The sequence below is a fragment of the Talpa europaea genome, assembly GCF_964194135.1.
Source record: "Talpa europaea genome assembly, chromosome: 1".
NCBI classification, from domain to species: domain Eukaryota; kingdom Metazoa; phylum Chordata; class Mammalia; order Eulipotyphla; family Talpidae; genus Talpa; species Talpa europaea.
This window is the reverse complement of record NC_140073.1, coordinates 101,511,653-101,533,345: the sequence shown is the minus strand read 5'-3', so window position 1 is coordinate 101,533,345 and position 21,693 is coordinate 101,511,653. Positions and strand designations below refer to the sequence as shown.

General features: G+C 34.4%; 1 protein-coding gene across 1 annotated transcript in view; it reads right to left on the bottom strand.

The window, feature by feature from the left end:
• PSMD14 (proteasome 26S subunit, non-ATPase 14) overlaps positions 1 to 21,693 on the bottom strand; it is a gene marked incomplete at both ends in the record, with an annotated part of 85,016 nt that overhangs the window by 4,578 nt on the left and 58,745 nt on the right. Inside the window, 3 exons of the mRNA XM_084236236.1 lie at positions 6,855 to 6,980; positions 10,264 to 10,338; positions 17,472 to 17,579. Of these exons, the coding sequence (XP_084092362.1) occupies positions 6,855 to 6,980; positions 10,264 to 10,338; positions 17,472 to 17,579 (309 nt within the window). The remainder of the gene's footprint in view (positions 1 to 6,854; positions 6,981 to 10,263; positions 10,339 to 17,471; positions 17,580 to 21,693) is intronic.

Below are 21,693 nucleotides of genomic sequence, written 5' to 3'. Positions count from 1 at the left end.
CCACTTTACCAATTAGCTTTTCCATTTCCAATAATTAAAAGAGAGAGTTCACAAACTCTTTGAGAAGTGCAGATGGTAAAAAGTACTCCCAGCCATAGATGCCATCTGGAAAATGAGGAGCAGCTGTAGATTTAGGCATATACTAAGGTTGCAAACCCCCATGACAAAAGAGTAAGCACATCTATTACATACTAAGTAAGAAAGACCAGCTCAGACCAAATCATTACATCAACCACCTATATATTTTTTCCATCTACTAAGTTACCTGTAACCTATCTACCATCTGGGCAAGACTAGGTTGTCTTCATTCATAGTTCTAATCTGGCCAGTCACCAGGAAAAATTAAGAAATGGTAGCAGCAGAAACAAATGAAATTCAGGCACAGGCAGTGTCCTCACTAGGGAACTTCTGTGTTTATGGCAACTTCTGTGATTTGGCGTCGAATTTTGCTTTTGCATTCATGCTCTTCGGTTTACTCAACCAACAAAAAAGCACTGAAAATGTTTGTGGCTATTCGCACTAGAAACGTTTTTAACAGTTTATCAACAAAGACCCCCAGATGGCTATCCCATCATGCACGGTCTGCACAGTTCTAAGAAATTCTTGGAATTTGGTCTGTTATGTTATCATAATCCCCTCAGACGTACCCCCCATCTTAAAGAGGTTCATATTAGGTCCATTAACCTCGGATTCTTTTTTCTGGTAATGGTCAAATTTCTCAAATAAAAAAACCTGTATCTCAAATTCTATCATTTTATATACCCTTTAATAAACACTGATTGGTTCTTTGTCACTTCATTAACACTCCTTTAAGAATCCCCACCAGGTTAATTCCAATGGAGTTAGTTTTCTTGAACTTTGAGAAACCTGTAGAGCCACTCAAACACCTGTTTTCTAATCCTTTCACTTCTGCTTTCAAGACATCATGCCTGATTCCATGTCATATTTCTCTGATTAATCCTCGGCTTCTTTTTTCCCTTTAACAAGCTAACATTGTTCACTCTACAACTGCCATGCTCATATTTATGCAGTTTCTAAAGTAACCTGTCTGGCTTTTTTTTTTTTTCCTCACTCTTAAACTGCTAGTGAATATATTTTACTTCTTTGGCGAGTGTTACATCAGGACAATGGTTATGGAGGAAGAGAACAAATTTAAAGAAGTGGCTAGCAAATTAACAAACATGAAACAATTAGAAATCTGTGAATGTATAAAATATGGGGAATGATAAAAGGTTTTTTCTACAATCTTCTGTAATTAAACATTAATATGCTTTTACAAATAATAATTTAATAAATCCTTTAAAACATCCCCAAGAAGTATTTAATCTACATTTTACATATGAGGAAATTAGGTACTATGTCCTTGGGAGTACCATATATTAAATCTAAAAGTATATCTACTTTAAAAGAAACTTTTCTAACTCTTTTTGGAAGAGCTTGTAACATACTGGTATATTCTGTGAATGTCTTCAACAGTAGCATTTTCAGCATTTTAAACACTTGGTGACTACTATTAAGTATCCTGAGTAAGACAGTTCTTGCTCCTCAAGGAGCTCACATTTGGATTTTACTTGCCCTTAAATTTCAATTTATAAACCAGTATGAACTTTACAAACAAGGAGTGTGCACATATAGTCAAATAAGCTGTAAAACCGTACTTAAACATTTCTACCTTTCTCCAAATACATTAAAGTAAAACTCACACCTGCTGTTCCCCTCAGCAGTGTATTTCAGTCAGTCTGCCTGTCCTGTTCCCCACTCTGTCTCTGGTGAATCCTCTCACTCTCTGTACCTCTGGCCTGTACCCCAATTCTTGTATGCATAAATATTTTTTTTAGAAGTTGATCTTTTTCATGTTAATTTGTCCTTTGTCTTCAGTGAGTTTTCTAGTTCTTGACCAATTTATTGCTTTTTAAAACTGTATCAGAATTCCGGGCCCTCTTGGTGGCGCCAGGGGTTAAGTCTCAGCACTGTGAAGCCATCCTGGCCAGGGAGCTACCCACATGGTGCAGCGGACCTCTCCCATCTCACCTGCTGCTCCCCTCAGCAGTGTATATCATTCAATCTGCCTGTTCTGCTCCCCACTTTGTCTCTGATGAATCCTCTCACCCTCCTGTACCTCTGGCCTACACCCCAGCTCTTATATGCATATTTAATGTTTTTAAAAAATCTATCAGAATTTTAAAAAATATATATTTATTATATCATCCTTCATTTTTGTACAATGTATGATTTCCCCATGAAATTCCCACTACCAATTCACCCACGCATCATCACCATAGTCCCTTGTGCTCTTCCCACCCCTGTCCTGATCCTTCTCCCTCCTGCTCCCCTACATAATGTCTCTGGTCTATGGCTGCCTGTTGGTTTGATTTTTATCCTATTATAGTTTTGTTTTTTTTCCTGATCCCTTATTTGGTTCCTCTACATTCCTTCTATAAGTGAAACCATCTGGTATTTTTCTTTTTCTTCCTATCAGAATTCTTTAAATATTATGCATTTTTTGATACTAGCCCTTTCTATGTTATAAGTACAAATATTTTCTCCCAGTCAGGTTCATAACAAGCATTCATTAAATGCTAGTTTTATTTTTACTGCAGGTAAATTTATTGTGAAGTTAGCAAAATTTTATAAGTTCACTGACATTCTTGTTAGAATTAAAGGAACTTAGAAGTTTGAGAGTAGCAGATAACACTGAGTCCTCACATTTGGAAACAAGGATATTTATAAACAAATGTCTTTAATATTGTTATAAGTCATATGAACCACGCATACATTTCTATTTCTTGTGATAATTATTTCTAAGTATTTTATAATTATGGATGCTACTGTGAACTGATTTACCTATTATATTTTTCAATTGGCTTCAGTCTGTTTAACTGCATGGTTACCGCCTATGTAATTCTCAAGTATAACAGATCTAACAATTTTATAGTGTAGCTTCTTAGATTTCTATGTTTGATAGCAAATATGTCCTATCATACCAAATTAATAATAATAATCAGGCCTATTTTCCTCAACATTTATATTTTATTTTGTTTATCTTACTTTATTGTACTAGTATAAAACAAGATTTTTCTATTTAATATAGCTACTGTACTGAACCTAATATAATAATTTAATTACATATTTTACATATAAGCATATGAAAAATACATCCAAGGTTTCTTATAGGTTAAGAAATAGGTATTTTCTGGTGATTACCAGGGACTGGGGATGGGGGAGATGCAGAGATACTGGTCAAAGTTACAAGCCTACCAATGCAAGATAAACAAGCATTGTGACTTTAGAATGAGAACTGTGTTTGCTGGAGATTCCCTAAGATGATGGATCTTGAGCATTCTTACAAAAAATAAAATAGACATATGAGGTAAAAAAAAAAAAAAAAGAAAAAGAAATAGGTATTTTCATGTGAAAAGTAAACTGTCAGATGCCAGAATTTATGTGGTTATATCTTCCAAAAAAGACAAATTTCTGTTTCTACACCACTCTTAAAATTACAACTAATTTTTAAAATTTCTCATACATTTACAAATATGCAATCAAATATCATCAATATTTAAAAAAACATAATTGTTGGCATTGACTCAATTAGGAGATTCGGAATTAATGGAAATCAACTACTAATTTCGATGTGGAATTCAGACTTGCAATTGAAAAGCTGGGGCAAAGGAACTTAATTATTTTCTAACCTTCTTTCACTTTGAGTTAACTGTCACCTAACAGTAATTACCTTAGTTTAAAGCATCAACCAATTAAAAATATGTGAAAAATTGATGGCATGGGCCTTTCTTTTTATATTTTATGTGTTACTAAAAAATCCAGCACATTCTCTTTCAATCACAGAGGGAATTACATTCCCAAATTTGGACTCCTTCCTATCACAGCTTACACATTGTTTTCATTTTATAACCAAATCTTACAAGTTTTTGAGTACTACAGAGATTTTCAAAACTGTAAAATAGGAAAAACGTCTGTGGATGGATGGGCAGTAGTAACCATAAATAGGTTATTTCCTGGCAGAGGTACCAATGTGAATTAAACTTATAATGCTACAGAGAAATTAAAACCAGTCCTACAATTTGCTGAAAATTAAGTTGTAACCTTTTAACTTATAAAAATCGCAGCATAAAAACATACACTAGAAAGACAAAAAAATATTTTCCCTACAACATAGAACCAGTCGGGATTTCCAGCTGGAACACCACATACTCTTAAATACCCAGGGCATACTCTTAAAAGCCAAATCTACTTCTGCTGTAATTTAATTTGTATGAGTCCTTCGACACTTTTTAAGCTCAATTCTTTCAAAGAACAAAAACAAGTCTCTGAAGACTTGCTGCTATACTTGGTCCTACACTGTCTCTTAGCTAATACTTATCTGGAGAAAATATGCTTAAAAAATAGGCTTTAAAATGTGCTTTAAAACAAAAAAATACTACTTTTTGGTATGACAAACAATATCAATTTAACCACGACTCCAAAATCTTAAACTCTAGCCTTTTTCATTTATCCAACAAGTACCATGTTTTGTCTATCACTGCCTCTGTTTCCGCTGCTACTGTGGTAATCCACGGTACTTGGTACCTTTTCTCTGAGTAATAGCCAGCTTCTCCTCTTATAGCATTCTTTTATCTTTGTCAAATTATGTTCCAAAGTGAGGTTCTGAGTATATCACACCCCTTTTCAAAAATAACTCTTATTCTTATATTACAAATGTTGCTACTTGACTTTAATAACTTTAAAAAGCTTTATTCCCCACTATTCACTTTCAAGTATTATGTACTCTAGCCAAACAGTTTCCTAAACATGTCATTTGCCTTTTTTGTCTCCTATTCTTTGCCTATGATGTTAACTTTGCCTGGGGTGACATTTCTCCATTTCTAAATCTTATTTATGCTTTAAAGGCTAGTTGAAATGCTGCTATTCTCTAAGATATCATACAAGGTCTTTCCTAACTAAGCAAAAGCCTCTAAACTCCTATAGGACTTCTCTATGACAGTGTTCTCTAACTTCTAATTTGAATGACTTGACAAGTTTGTTAAAATGTTGCTTCTGATTCAGCAGGTCTGAGAAGCTATGTTTCCTATAAGATCCCAGGTGACACTGATGCATCTAGTCTGTGGAAAATCTGAATAATATGTTATAGCATACACCAATTTTGGTCTAGTACTCTTGTTACTTAGGAACCTTTTCTTATTACCTGTTTTCCTAGAAATGAAGGAAAAATCCCTGTTTTCCAATGTAAATTTTACAGGAGATATTTTATAGATATTTATAAATTTGCAAATTGCAGTTTTGCAACCTATTAATGGGTTGCAAGCTAAATGTGTTTAACATGAACATATATATTTCAAAAAGAAGAAAATGGAAATAAAATGAGAAAGAAAATAGAAACTACCACATATAAGAGTAAATACTGCTTCATAAAACTTGTTGCAAATATATATATATACATGCACACACACTTGCATTTACTGAGTCAAAATGTAAAATCTATTCTTTATATGTACTCTGGTAAAAATAAAAAAAAGTTGGAAAATACATGTTATTAAACTGTGCACCACCCCCTCCCCAAAAGATGCTGAAATCCTAAATCTGGTTAGAGACTGGAGTCGTGCTACAACAAACCAAAGAATGCTTGGAGGCTGGATAACAAAAGCTGGAAAAAGAAAAAGAGAGTCTTCCCCTAAAAGTTTCCAAAGAAGTATGGCCCTGCCAATACCCTAGATTTTGGACTTTTCGCCTCCAGAATTGTGAGAGAATAAATTTGTTGTTTTAAAACAACCAGTTTATGACAGTTTATTATGGCAGCCCTAGGAAACTAATACAACAATACAACTAATACAATACAAACTAATAAAACTAATACAAGAAGTTATATTTCAGTCCTAACCCAAATATTTTCTTAATTTCAGAGTTGTAAAAGAATATAAATCTCTGGAAAAACATTATCATGAACACTGCAAAATACAGCTTTTTCTACATACTCTTCTTTACACCATTTTTTCTTTATAGCTTTAGTTATTGTGTATTTGTTTACTTTGTCAGAGAGTAAGTTTGTGAGGACAGGTCATACTTCTTACCATATCTCCAATGCCTGACCCATAGTAGTATTTCAATAAAAACTTTTTTTTATATCTAAAAGGGCAGGTTTATTATAAAAAGAGAGAGGAGTAAAGAACACTTGCACAGACTCAAGCAGGCAGAAAGAGCTGCCACTGAAAGGGACAGATTTGCTAAAAGAGACCCAGGGAGAAGGTTGGTGAAGAGTAACACTTGCATAGTCACAGGTGGGCAGGAGAGCTGCTGCCCAATAAAAACTTTTTAAGTGAAGAAGAGGAAAGTTCATGAAATAAACTATATGTAATGAGTATTAAATGCTATTGTTATTTACATCTTCTTGTTCTTTTTCTCTTCCAAGAAAAATAATGAAGAGATTATTGAAGAGAATTTTAATGTCAATTAAAATAATGAAGCAATAATGAAGAGATTTTTAATGTCAACTATTTTACCAGGTCTACTACAGAGACTGGCTATATAGCACATGGGTCAAATGTAGCCAGCAGCCTGTTTTAGTAAATAAAGTTTTACTAGAACACAGGTTCACTTATTCAGTTATGTATTTTCTGTGGTTGCTTTTATACTAAAATAGTAGAGTTGAGTGGTTATGACAGTCTAGATGGCCTAAAAAGAGTAAAATATTTTCTGTGTCTATAAAATAAGCCACTCTATTTTATACTATATTTATACAATGCTTGATTCCTAATCACACATATTTCCAAAATTATGAGAAATAAACCTCAAAAAAATCTTCAAAAAAAAAAAAATGAAATGTTGGAAGTAACTTTTACCTTGTTGTAATTCTTGGCTAATTCCAACATCTCTTTTACCACTGATTCATTGTGTTTACAGTGCTCACTGTAGTCCTGAAGTGTCAAACCTTCCATCCAACTCTTCTTATGCAAATTTAGCAACATCTGAAAAATATAAAGAAAAAATATTTTCTTCACTTCTGTGAAGAAAAATCTTTACAGAAAATAACTGGAATTCATGGATTTAAGTTTGTTAACTTAAACTCTAATACAAATTCTCCAAAATGTATATGAATATAATAACCTAAAGAGTACTCTAACCCCATGGCCTTTGCATTTGCTGTCCTTTTGCCTGAAAAGCTATTTTCCTAATTTTATATATAAGGTTTACCATCCTTGAGACAGATGAATTCCCTCACCATGCTACACAAAAATATCTTTCTTCCTCTAACCTACTTACTATTATTTTTATATAATAGTAAATATCTGAATTTTTTCCTTGATTATGCCATTTATCTCTCACTAACAAGAAGTCAATAAGGACCTTGACTTATTTCAAGATTGCTGATCTAGATTCTAGAACAGTACCTAGTCATAGCAGACTCAATAACTATCTGGTGAAAGAAGGAATGACTGAAACTACAGTGTTATATACAGGATCTCTTTTACAGTTCATACAGTCCAGGTTTCAAATGCCAAAATAAGGTGGTAAATGCCCCATTTACAAAATTACTGTGTTGATCAATCTTTCTGAACCTCAGTGTACATATCTATAAATTGAGGACTTACATTGAATAATTTATAAGTTTCTTTCAAACTCTAATATTCCACCTATAATTTAAAAAATTAAAACTTCTTTATTATCAGAACGAAAAGTCATGAAACTGGTAAGGAAAGCACAAATTCCTTTAGTTTGCAATCACATCAGTAAACTGGGATCATGTCCTAAAAATGATCATGGAATTAAACACCTTAGTTCTTTTTTTCTCCAACTGGCCTCCTTGTTCTGAGTATTTATATTTCTATGTTCATAAGCTTTCCAGTTTAGAGTCTTCAGACAGTTTTTCTTAAAGTCTTACTCTACAAATGTTCTTCAGTTGAGAACTTTATTTAAGAAAACTGTTTAGAGGTTTGCAGCTACATGAAGTAGAATTCAATAATTCTTCAATTATTGAAGAATAGGCTTCATGTCAAAATCACTTATAAAATTTCAAGACATGAAAACTCCAGGATTCCTCATCTTCCCTCCTAGGGTCCATGGGCACAAGAGGAGTTTGCAAAAAAGTTGGAAAAATCCTGCCAGTTTCTCTGATTGCTTTCCCTTTTCTCTACAAATAATGTCCTTGAAAATATAGCCTTGGAAAATTTTGGTATAACCACAACTATCCATACAAGAAAGCTACCTGATTAGATTTTAAATCTAATTAGATGCTGATTAGATTTTTTTCTACCACTTCAAAAGCAAACAAAGAAGTTTCCACAGAACAGCAGGATATCCCAATATGCCTGCACAAGGATTCCACTGGGACTTAAGGTAAAGCTTTGTGTTAAGTATACAGGTTGGTGGGATAACAGTAAAGGCAGGACTTTGAGTTCTAAGAAAACTTTAGGAGCTACTAGGAACATAAACTTAACATTAATGTAAGTGTTTACATATGTGTATTTTGTTTGTTTGTTTTTAATGCCAAGGATGGTAGAGAAGCTTATGGAGTACTTAAATCAAAAAAAGGGAGAAGAGAAAGTTGATGTAATGTGCTGGATATTTCCAAACAGTTGAGTATCAGACTCATAAAATATTTACATATCTAAATGAATTTTCATGGCCTGTACCTATTCTACATAAAATTTAGTGTTGAAAATGTACTTCAAGCAATCAATTAAACCTACCATACCAGATATAAACTTTGAGACATAAGCAAGCAGCTGAAGAAAAGTTTAAGGCTCTGAGTCTTTTCTCAGGCAAAGGGGAACTGATCCCCTGCAGCACTGAGGCTCTTTGGATGAGTTTATGGGTGGCTACCCTATTGAAACAGTGGTTTGTCAAACTTAAAAAATCCCCAACAAATCAGAATTCTTCTTTCCAAGAAAATCTCACCTCCCTTTGCCCCACTAATATATGAATGAAATTAAAAATGAAACTGATCTGGGGCCTCCCCTGGTGGCGCAGCAGTTGAGCGCTGGGCTGCCAAGCTGCCCGCAGCCTCTACAGCGCTGGTTTGACCCCTGGGTGCCAGGGCGAGGGTCCCACATGGCATGACAGACCTCTCCTGCAGGCACCTGCTGCTCTCCTCAGCAGTGTATTTCGTCAGTCTGCCCGTTCTGTTCCCTGCTCTGGCTCTGGTGGATTCTCTCACCCTCCTGTGCTTCTGACTGTGCCCAGTGCTTGTGTAAATAGATAGATAGATAGATAGATAGATAGATAGATAGATAGATAGATAGATAGATAGATAGATAAATCAATCTAAAAAAAAAAAAAAGAAACTAATCTGGTTGAAAGAGAGGGTAGATGTGGAGAGCTCAGCTTACTCAATGACCTACTTACCATATGCACTAGAATCCCTTTCTAAAGCACTGCTGTGAAAATACATTTTCAACTAGTAAGAAAATTGTTAATTACTAACTACTTTAACAAGTTTGAACTTGAGATTACAGTTAGGAACCAAATCTTTCTGGATGTCAATAGTATTGTGTTAAAAAAATTTTTTTTAGAGTCTTTCAGAGAAATGCAAGAAACTAATTTGAAGGATTACTAGCTATAATAATAATAAAAAAAAGTAATTCAGGTTGTACTGCAAAATCAAATAGGCAGACTTAACTATTAGGTATAAGAAAATGAATTATTTTCAAGAGAAAATTAAATATTAAGTGAGATAAAAATGGTATTTGAAATAATACTAAAACTGTAGGAACAAAAGAATACTAATCCACCAAGATTCTAGTTTTAAAATGAATCAAATTTAAAAACTGCCAAGTAGAAAACAGACTAAGAATCTAGCTCTAAATATCTGAAAACCCCATTTAGGGGTTTCCTTTTGATGCACCTTTAGTTTACCCTAGGAAAAACACAACATATTTTTTTAAAAGTAACATATAATTATAATCTGATTTATTCCTCTTAAATTTGGAAAACTATTTAATGATTTAGTTACAAAGGATCATTTTATTGGAGAAGATGAATTAATTAGAAAAAATATCACAGAACGGAGAGATTTTATAACATCATAAAACCAAATTGGAGTTGTTTCCTACTTCCTCTTCTTGATTCAACATCCACGTGTTCAATAAAATATTTAATTTTAATGCTGCAATTCATCAGGAATGAAAAAGCATTTGAAATATATCTATGATAAGACAATTCAAATTCAAATATATCTATGATAAGACAGCCAATAATTTAAATGGTTTGAAAAAGATATTTTCCTACTCTAAAATTAAAATTTTAACTTACCTTCTGTTCAAGTTCATTTTTCCGATAGTTAATAGTAATGGAGTAATAATGTCTGTTTAGTCCATGAATTAATGCCTATATTGACAAATGATAAGGAAAAGAACATATTAATATGTTTCATCTAATAAGATAAATAGAACTATTGGAAACTTAATATATACTATAGACCTTTACCATTTTTAAAAAAAAGTATTTAGTATTAAAAAATACGAAATAAATACTAAATTACTTTTTTCATAGTTACAAATTTAGAAATGGGTTTAGGAGTACTGGTCACACATTCTTCAAGGTGTTACACAAAGCAGCACATATTCAATGGTTTCAGTAGCCTTGCTCAGAGATAAGGTTTGATTCCATCATAATCTAAATTATATTCATAATTTATAAATAGTATATAATTTATTAAGTAGAATATTAGGATATATATGAGGCTTTTTGTTATTTCAAAAGACAATAAAAATATTGTCTTGTATAAAAAGACATAAAAATCACTTATTTGTTCACATATAACATTAATCTGGGGTTTCCCATTTTTCTTGTTTTTTTAAGATTTATTTATTTATTTACTGCTTTTATTTTTTAAGAGATTTAATTTATTTATGATACAAGATCTGGGGTACAAGACAGAGGTGTGGAGGGTGAGAGGATTCACCAGACACAGAGCGGGGAACAGAACAGGCAGATGGACTGAAGTACACTGCTGAGGGGAGCAGCAGGCGAGTCAGGAGAGGTCTGCTGTGCCATGTGGGTTGCTCCCTGGCCGGCCGGGGATCAAACTCAAGCTGCAGAGGCTGCGGACAGCTTCATAGATTGCATCTTAACCCCTTGTGCTACAAGAACTGGGGTGTAGGGGTGTGGGAGGCCAGGGGATGATTGAGAAGATTCACCAGAAACAGAGTAAGGAGCAGAACAGGCAGATCGACTGAAATACACTGCTGAAGGGAGCAGCAGACAAGCAGAAGATGTCTACTACACCATGTGGGTCAGCTCCTTGGTGAGCTGGGGATGGAACTCATGCTGCAATGGCTGGCAAAAGCTTGATAGTGCTGTGTCTTTAACCCCTGTGCCACTAAGAAGGCCCCTTAATTCAGTTTTAATAGATTCAAATAATTGTGTCTGTATATGTTTCCAAATTAATAAAGCAGAGTTTGTTCTTTACTAGTTCTGTTTAGTTCATGCTCTCACTAGTCAGAATTTTTTCCAATGCACTTTTTCTCCAAAATAAGTAGGCAAATTATGATAGAAATAACAGGACTTCTGTGCTCACCTTTATGCATATTAAAAAGTGCATTCTCTGGGTGAAAGACTTAGAAAAAAAGCACTGGGTCCTTCAGAAATAGCCTATCTGAAGAATGGCGCTTAGGCTAGATTTCAGGTACCAACTGTCCTCTTATCCAAGTGCATTTGTGCAATGCCTTAACTACTTAGAGATAGTACAATAAAGTTATTTAAAACTATAGTAATTAAATACAGAAGTTAGCCAATGGGCCCACAGACAGGCACACATTTTGGAGATTAATTGTCATAGTGAAATATAGTTTGATATCTGAAGGCACTATCTACTTGATTTCCAATGATACTATTTAGATGAAAGAAGTAAAAAAGAGGTAGCGTGAAAGATGAGCAGGTAAAATGTTAACCAAACAAATATGTTTCACTCAAATGATATCCTCAAGCATTGTCTTTCTATTTCACTCACTTACCTGCTGTGTACTCTAAGTGCATTCACCCAGATCATAATTGGCCATGTGTAATCCTCCTTCCACATGAGCCCCAAAATACAGCCATTTTTTAGTTCAGTGAATAATAAATTATCGAAATTAACCCATCTAATTGACAGTGAATTACAAGTGTGACAAATACTAGGTTTTTTTTTCAAGCAGGAAACTAATTTTCTGAAAGGGTCAAAATGCAAATTAAACAAAATATACCAACAAAAGCCATGATATGTCAGGCAAATGAAAGAGAACATATAGCCAGGGCCTCCCCGGTGGCGCAGCGGTTGAGCGCTGGGTTGCGAAGCTGCCCGCGGCCTCTGCGGCGCCGGTTCGATCCTGGCTGCTCCCCGGCCACCGGAGGAGGGTCCCACATGGCGCGCAGACCTCTCCTGCCGCCCGCTGCTCCCCTCAGCCGTGTACTTCGGTCCTTCTGCCTGCTCTGCTCCCTGCTCTGACTCTGGTGAATTCTCTCACCCTCCCGTGCTTCTGACTGTACCCAGTGCATGTATAAAAACAAACAAACAAACCAGCAAACAAATAAATAAAAGCATGCCGCTATTAAAAAAAAAAAAAAAAAGAGAGAGAGAACATATAGCCAGGAAATTTTTTAAAACAGCAATACATAACTTTGAAATTTACACTTAACAAACATGTTGCAGTTAGGAAAATTTAATAAGCATGTCTTGATTAAAACATGGTATGTTCCTGAATTCATTCATTAAGTGCTTCCCTGAAATGTGCAATAGTTTTTCATAGAAGCATTATTAATGGTTCTATTCTATAATATTATATACATTAGATTAAATAAGGTTTCATTGGTTAACCTGAGAAGCTAGACATCTTTTTCAGCACTATTTTGAGAACAAGACATTTTGGATTTACTAACAGCACTTAGCTCATTTGCTTCTTGGATTTCCTGACCTCTTTGTTCTCTGTTCAAAGCCTGCCAACTTTTCAAAACAGGAAGCAGATCTGCTTAAGTGGTACTCAGTATCAATCTAAGATACTATATATTCTACATGAAGAATGGTTTAGAAGAGAAACTAGATGAAGGGGAGTTTGAGAGACTGATGATTAACTTCCAGGTAATTTCTATTCTTTTCCAGTTAATCTTTAGAGTAGAGCTTTATAATTTTGCTGGTATGGCAAATTCTAAACAAGTATACAAATAAATTTCATTACCATTGAAATAAGACTCAAAATAAACCACCATTTTAAATTATTTTATATTTCTGTGTCCATTCATCCATGTGAATTATTAAACTTATATGTCTTTGGGAGAAGAGGTACCTAAGCCCAATGAACATTTAAGATTAGACTGACCACCAGTGCAAAAATAATAGAAAGAAGAAAAATAATAAACTTAGAACTGCTGGGCATCTAAACAAAGTTGACTGAAACTACGAATAAAAATAAAGGCAGTTTTTGAGAGGCATCCGGCTACCAGGTTGGATGGAATCGTGTGGAACCATATTTTATTTAGGGGAGGCTGACAACAGTTCCTAAAATAAGCTTCTTTACTTATATGTCTTCCTATATAATGACTATGTCAGATAATAAAAAGCAACTAAAATCCACCCTAATCATACTTCCCTGATACTGCCTAGACTACTGAGAAGAGGTAATAAGTTATACCTATCTGCTAAAGAAAAACAGGAATATTATAATCCATAGTTTTAGAACTACATAATCACCGAGTAATAGGTTCTTAATAGGTTAAAAAGTTTCAAGCTCTTGAAAAAGTATGGCATGTTAATTTAGCTGTGAAGATCAAACTGTCTGCCTTAATTTTACACTGATAAGTAAAAATGTGGTGCTAAATAATATCCATTAAATCATTTGAAAATGAAGCTTACTGTATACAAACATAGTAACTAAAGAGAGCAAAATATGGTGCTATCCCATTTTGTCTTGAGTGGAAAACTGGGCTACAGAGGCAAAAATAGAGAAGAAAATTTTTGCTAAATACCAATTTTCACTTTTCTAATACTCAGTTGCAATACATATAGTATATATGCAAAAATTCATTAACTAAACTTCTAAACTATGAAAGGAAGAGGAGCCCTAGTTACAAATACCAGCTCCTTCATTAACTCACTAGATAACCTAGGCAATTCAAACTTTGAGCCTCATTTTTGTCACCTATAAAATGAGCACAGTGTTTCCTTCCAGTGCAACTGTTTTTATAACTGGTCAATGCTTTTCAAATAGCTTAACTCTATTAGACAATGCAGTTGTACTTAGGACTATGCTCAAAGACTCACAGTGCTAGCACAATGGATGTATGCACCATTATTAACTATATTTCCATGGTACTGACAACTAAATCTTCCCAGAACTCTGGCTCTTAATGGCCTGAAGTGTCACTGACCACTAAAAAGTTTTTAGTGTAATAGTTTAAAATTTTTAGTTTCTAAAATAAGTGCTTGTTACAGTCAAATGTTCCAAGCATAAAATAATATAGTCTCATATACTAATATAAAAGCCTATAGTATAGGTATTATACTGTCCCAACTCTACTGGGATTATTAATGATTTCTCTTGTTTAAAATATGAAAGTTGGGCCTCCCCGGTGGCGCAGCGGTTGAGCACTGGGTTGCAAAGCTGCCCGCAGCCTCTGCAGCACCGGTTCGATCCCCAGCTGCCCTCCGGCCACCAGAGAAGGGTCCTACATGGCGCACAGACCTCTCCTGCCGCCCCCTGCTCCCCTCAGCAGTGTGCTTCGGTCCTTCTGCCTGCTCTGCTCCCCGCTCTGGCTCTGGTGAATTCTCTCACCCTCCCGCGTTTCTGGCTGTACCCAGTGCTTGTATAAATAAATAAAAATAAATCTTTAAAAAATAAAATAAAATATGAAAGTTAATATAAACATTGTATATTAGTTTTGTCTTCTGATATAGACTTCAACATTGTTATTGGCGTTTTATTTTTATTTTGTTTTTTTTATAGAGGCATGTTTTTATTTATTTATTTATTTGTTTGTTTGTTTTTGTTTATACATGCACTGGGTACAGTCAGAAGCGTGGGAGGGTGAGAGAATTCACCAGAGCCAGAGCGGGGAGCAGAGCAGGCAGAAGGACCGAAGTACACTGCTGAGGGGAGCAGCGGGCGGCAGGAGAGGTCTGCGCGCCATGTGGAACCCTCCTCCAGTGGCCGGGGAGCAGCCGGGGATCGAACCGGCGCCGCAGAGGCCGCGGGCAGCTTCGCAACCCAGCGCTCAACCGCTGCGCCACTGGGGAGGCCCGTTATTGGCGTTTTAAAATAACATCTGCTAGAAGCAATATATATTTTACTATAGGAAATTTAAGAAATATTGAGAAGGCAAAATCCATAAACCTACTATAATCCAAAGGTAATCAATACCAATTAGTTGGTGCAAATATACAGGCACAGTTTATAAATTATATATTTACAAAAAAAAGAAATGGTACATCCTATTTTATAATATTTCTAACATGTTTTGAACTTGCTTCAAATTATTAAATAGTAATCTAAATGTAATAATGTTCCCCCATCATCTTAAGTATAACAGTGAAGAAATCAGTGTTTGAAAACCATCAGTGATCACCAGCATGAATGTTGACTGTTGCTGTCAGGTCTCTATCCTTGCTACTCCAAAGCTGATTTAGGAGCAAGGCCCTTAATGTGAGCCAATTTTCTTTCAAAATAAAAGGCAAAGTCTTTCTGAAAGGTTTCTAATCTCTGAGTTAAAGATTCTGCTAACACATACTACAATTCTAGTATGGATATTGCCATTCATTTCAAGCTCTTCTGGTTTCCCTTCTTTCTAGCTTGTCTTAGAAAACTAAGAAATTTCTTTTAAGGTGTGGCTTTGCTCTCACACTTTTTGACTTGATCCCATTTGAATGCTTCAATATTGAAATTGTCTTAAAACTGTAAGGCACCCAGATAGATGTCATTCTGATGGGCGCTATATAAACTGTGAAATAAATATATTTACAGATCTTAATTGGAAGGCAAAACAAATTAAAATGAAAGGAAAAACAATGATGCTGTAGCTGTTACATATACAGGTCCTTTTAACTTGGGTTTGGAACCTGCTGCATAAGGTTCATCTTAAATTACAGACTGATATGGTAGGATTAAAAAAAAATACCAACTGGACTGGTATAGAAAGAATCAGGTTTTAATATTGATTTTACTTATAATTCTAGGGTTAAAAACTTTAAATTTGAAAGATGAAATCTCCAACAGGTGGCTGTTGACTTGCAATTAGTAAAAACTTCTGGCAGAAATATACCATGCAGTAATCACAATGATCGTGGATTGTGAGATGCTACTTAACCTTTTGCAAAAAAATAATGAAGCAGTATGATGCTATGGGGGTTTATAAGGAAGGTCATTATCACAGGCTAAACAGGTCCAATAATATATTCTCTTGGAGCATGCAAGCATGGGCTTGCCTGTACCCAATCAAAAACACTGGTAGCTTATTTCATACTCATTATGCTTGGCAGTTTTTTCCTGACTTGTAAGAACATTTTTTCAAAAGAAACACACCTCAATCCTTTGAAACAAAACATTTCACTTTGATGAAGATTTCAGATGAGTGACTGCTGCAAAAGCCTCTAAAAATATAAAGTTACAAAAGTGTAACTAAGTCTTAACCAGAGGTAACTGTCAAAGCCACAACTCCCCAAAGACAACTGAATGACAGAGCAAGGTTTCAGAAGGGGAGCAGGAGTAGCTACTATAATGTCTTTGTCCTATGTGATCTATTTAACCAAACATGATATTTCTGTCCTTTTAATTAATCTTCAGAGAAGCAATTAACTACATAAACCGAGGTTGTGGTGCATTTAAAAACACATTTAAAATAATTTTTGTAGACAATAAAGATTTGTGTAAAAACAATGAGGCATGTGAATGATACAAAGAAAACATTAATCACTCAGGAGGATATTAAGTGTCTGAATATAATAATGGTGGGTTGACATCAAGAGAAAGAACAAAAATAAACTCTAGTCAAAGGTAGTATATAGCTGTGTTTCAAAGGATTTGTTTTAAAGGTGGGAATTAGACAAAAAGAAGTAAAAACACTTAAGTATTACTTAGGAATTGTTTCGGGGATTATATATCATATTTCCCATTACTTACCCCTGCTATCAGAAATGTCTACCAACCAATCCATGACAGCTAATGCATTCCACCTGAAACTCCTATTGGTCCTTTATTACAATGTTAACCATGCAAGGCTGTAAGTACTCTCAGCTACTATTATGTTCTCCAAAAGGGTGTCCTCAGTAACTGTTAGGAAAGTTTAATGACGCCACTAAAAACGATTATTTTCAACTTCACTAAAAACTGAATATTGCAACAATTTCCCCATAATCTTTTAAAGATAATTAAAAAATAACCTTTTAAAAACTAACTGCAAGCAAATTAAAATGCTAAGAATTAGATCTTAAAATGTCATTTATCACAGGCCTTTAAAAGTGACAGAGTTTTAATATGATCAAATATAAGCATTACCTGGATAGATGGCTTGTTTAAATGACCCAAATTTGAGGTTGTTTGTCTTGGTTCATGTCCTAAGACCATCATATTAGCATTGATCAATCTGAAGGCATCAATAACAACCTGTAAAAACAAGGCGTTAAGTCAATTCTTTTAAAAAAAAAACAACTGATGATGCCAAGCAACAGTGGACAAGGCATGATCAACTTGCATCTGTTTCTGGCCTATTTCCAGAAAATCATTTAATTATAATATTAATAAAAAAGAACCTCCTGCTGACTGTGCCATCAGCACACCACCCTCTCTCTTGTAATGTAAGGTGACACCAATTATTGCAATTTTCATGAAGCAGTAAAGAAAATTATTAACTTTGCATCTTTATTATTGAAATACGTCATTACTAAACTTATTCCAAACAGCCTCCAATGATGTGCATGTTTGTCATCTAAATTTTACCTAATCAAAATGAATGACAAATAGAAACTAAAACTGAAAGTGAGCACAAGCTAAGGGACCACATCTAAAGCCCAGTCCTGTCACATCAATTATACCTCCACAGTACTTGAAATGACAACAAAATTACAACCAGCAAGGCACTTGCTCCACTATTCTTTTCTAGTCAGATACCTTTTACTTCTTGTGACTATAAAAGACTTTATACCTTGTCTAATGGCCTTAAATGTCCAAGCCACTGTCAAGTAAAGGAAGCACAACAGGAGAAAACCAAGGTCACCTGTACTTGAAACCAGGAATAAGGTATAGAATGACATGGTCCTAAGTTCACTGTAAAGAAGTAACAATAGGTATCCTCTTTTTGCTAAATGCATTAATATTTCTTATAGTAAGACTTGAAAAACATACATGATACGAAACTACTAGCTCTTATATGTTAAAATATATTAATAAGAATCATACTATCCTAATGCTTATTTCTGTGCATTAAGCATATTTTAAAAAGATTTATTTATTTATGCATACAAGAACTGGGGTATAGGCCAGAGGTGTAGGGGGGTGACAGGATTCACCAGAGACAGAGAGGGGAACAGAACAGGCAGATTGACTGAAATACACTGCTGAGGGGAGCAGTGGGCAAGTCAGGAAAGGTCTGCTGCACCATGTGGGTAGCTCCCTGGCCAGGGATCGAACTTGTACTGCAGTGGCTATGGTGAGCTTCACAGGTTGCATCTTAACCCCTTGCGCTACTAGGGAGGCCCTGCATTAAGCATTTTAAAGGAACTTGTTTAAGCTTTCAAATGTTGGAAAATTTTACATTAAAGCACTGACTTTTGAAATAGAAATCTCTTTAATTAAATAAATTACCTAGGGCCTCCCTGGTGGCGCAAGGGTTAAGACGCAGCCTATAAAGTAGTCCTCAGCCTCTACAGCATGAGTTCGATCCCCGGCCGGCCAGGGAGCAATCCACATGGCACAGCAGACCTCTCCTGACTCGCCTGCTGCTCCCCTCAGCAGTGTACTTTGGTCAATCTGCCTGTTCTGTTGCCCACTCTGTCTCTGGTGAATCCTCTCACCTCCCACACCTCTGGCTTGTACCCCAGCTCTTATATGCATAAATAAATAAATCTTTAAAAAAATCAATTACCTAAGATAAATTCATTATATTCATCACATAAACTAATATTAAAATGGGAAACTAGAGAATTTCTAAATTTAACATTAAAAGTGAGATTTATCAATGATTTGTAGTTATTGTCAACTACATTATTTCTCATTTGTGTAACTACTGTTTGAGGGTTTACAAAATTAAAAAGTAAAATTTATTTTCAAGTTAAGCCAACTGAAATCTAATCAAGTCTGAAAATCTGTTTGTAGTATTACTCCATGCCATATGCTAATGGAGAAGATTTAAAGAGGAAAAAAAGAATTATTCTTTTTACAAGGCTACCAAGACGGGTCAACAGACCAAAGCATTATGATAAACAGAACAATCTAAGGATTTGGTGTGCTCTGGTAGGCCAAAATCACCAAAACCCACCAACTCTGAAGTATGCTTTTATTTCTAACAATTTGAATTTCCCCCCAAAGATTTCTCCTGCCTCAAAATAAAACCAAGTCTCCCTAGGACATATAAGACTAAATAAGTTTGTGAAAACTTTCTCTTTTTATACAATAGCTAGAATCTAGACTTAACTTTCGCATTTAAATATAAATAAATATGGCCCAGGTTTATACTTCTTGCTTATACTTAGTTTTTCCTAATCATATTTTTTTATAGAGCAATAATAAAAATAAGTAGTAATGAGAGATGCTTTAATCAGATAATATAATTTAAACAATAGTTTTTTTAAAATGTAGAAATAACATTTCCCAACATTTTCACTAAAAAAGCACATAAAATAAGGTAAAATTAAAATATAAACAAAAGAGGGAGGTCACCATTTTAATAGATGACATACAACTTAGATATATTACAGGATTAAGAATTTCTGCCCCAATCATTAATGGTAAATATTGAAAAGCAAGCATCACTTTGATCCCATTGTTTTAAGAAAACTTTGATTGCATTTTAAGATTCCTATAAGATCATTTGTAGAAAGAAAACACTTTTATAAAAATAAAAATTCCATTATAGAGTACTGCCTACATACTTTTTTTTTACATGGGATGCATTCAAAATGAAACAGCAGACAGCTATTTTACATGCAAAAATCTCTGGAATATTATAAGCAGGTGTGAAACTTCATAAAACGAAAATACCAGTTAAATAAATATGATCTGTTAAAAACAAATCTGAAATAAAATATTTTTAATTCTAATTTAAAATTAAGGAAAAATTCAAGGATTTAATATATTGTACAACTAATAAATGATGGCCTGTTTAAAATGCCATGCTTAGGTTGACAATTCCTGAGAAGCAATGTGATAGCCAATAGAAAATGAATACTTTAACCATACCAAGATTAAAGGAATTTGCTGCCATCACTATAGCAACTGTCTTAAGGAAACTAACTTGTTCAACAACCTGCAGGCCAAAATTAGATTTAGTATGCAATAATAATATAAATATGGCAATATACTCTACATTTTAATTTCTATACAATTTTATAATTGCTTTTTGCACTGTGAGAATAAGTAGGTTTCTCCTTTAAAACAACCTATCAAAATAGACTCATTAATGTCCAGTGCACTAATGAGCAATGGGTGAAGAAGGTGTTAATTATACCACAGTCAGATTCAAGAAAAAGCCCTAGTGAGCACTTGGAGGTGTGTATAAGCTGAATGCGTTTCTCCATGTTTGTGTATTTATGGCATGATGCAATAGAATGACAGCAAAGTGGTCACTCCATGATTAAGAATGGAAATCCTAGATACAATATACTGAACAAAGAACCCCCAAGGATTAATTAAAGTATTGGAAAGGGAAAGGGAAAATAATAATTTTTGGAGCCACATGAATTTCCTTAACAATTTGTTGTAAACCAGTTCAGTTTATAGCTTCTAAACCCAAATAGTAATTTACCCAATTCAGTTTGTCTTATAAATGCAAATGTAACTTAGCCAAAAGAATGTACAAAAACTACCTTCTTAATTTGTAGTAACAAGAACTTCCAAGCTAAAGTATGAAGAATGTTTTCCAGAACTTGATGCTAGACTTTTATATTTCCTTTTCATGCCGAAGTCCTACACACCACATTGAATCTTTATTCACTAGCCTGACCATTTAATTTTTTCTGGTACAAGTGCCTTGAGACTTTTCAGAGGTCACTGCAACAGTAGACAGCTTATAACAAAACCATTAGCAGTTTGGCTAGCTTAGGGAAACCTCTTACTTTCCTTTTTTGTTTATTATCACTGCATGAATCTGCAGCATATGATAGTTTATAATTTCTCAGGCTTGTTAAATTCATGTTAAAGGTCTGTTTTCTTGTTGAATAAATTTTGTTCATATAATGCTGCCTATTTCATACACTCAGTCTTTAATAGCACCTTTGGTCTATGCGCAACTCACAGATCAAAACAGAGGACTAAAATAGGGGTTGATGATGCTATTTACATGTGTGATTCCTGCTGTCTTCTTGTTAGTAGCTTTAATATAATAGAAGACCTTGTCTGTTTTGTAATTAACACATCTTTACTGGAGAGATATTTGGAAGTGATTGCTGTGAATATACTGGTTAGTAAAATAAACACAATCACACACCACTTTCTGTTATCAGACAAATTTGTGAATTGTACACATTATACTCCAGATCAACAAACTGTGATATAACAGCCAAGT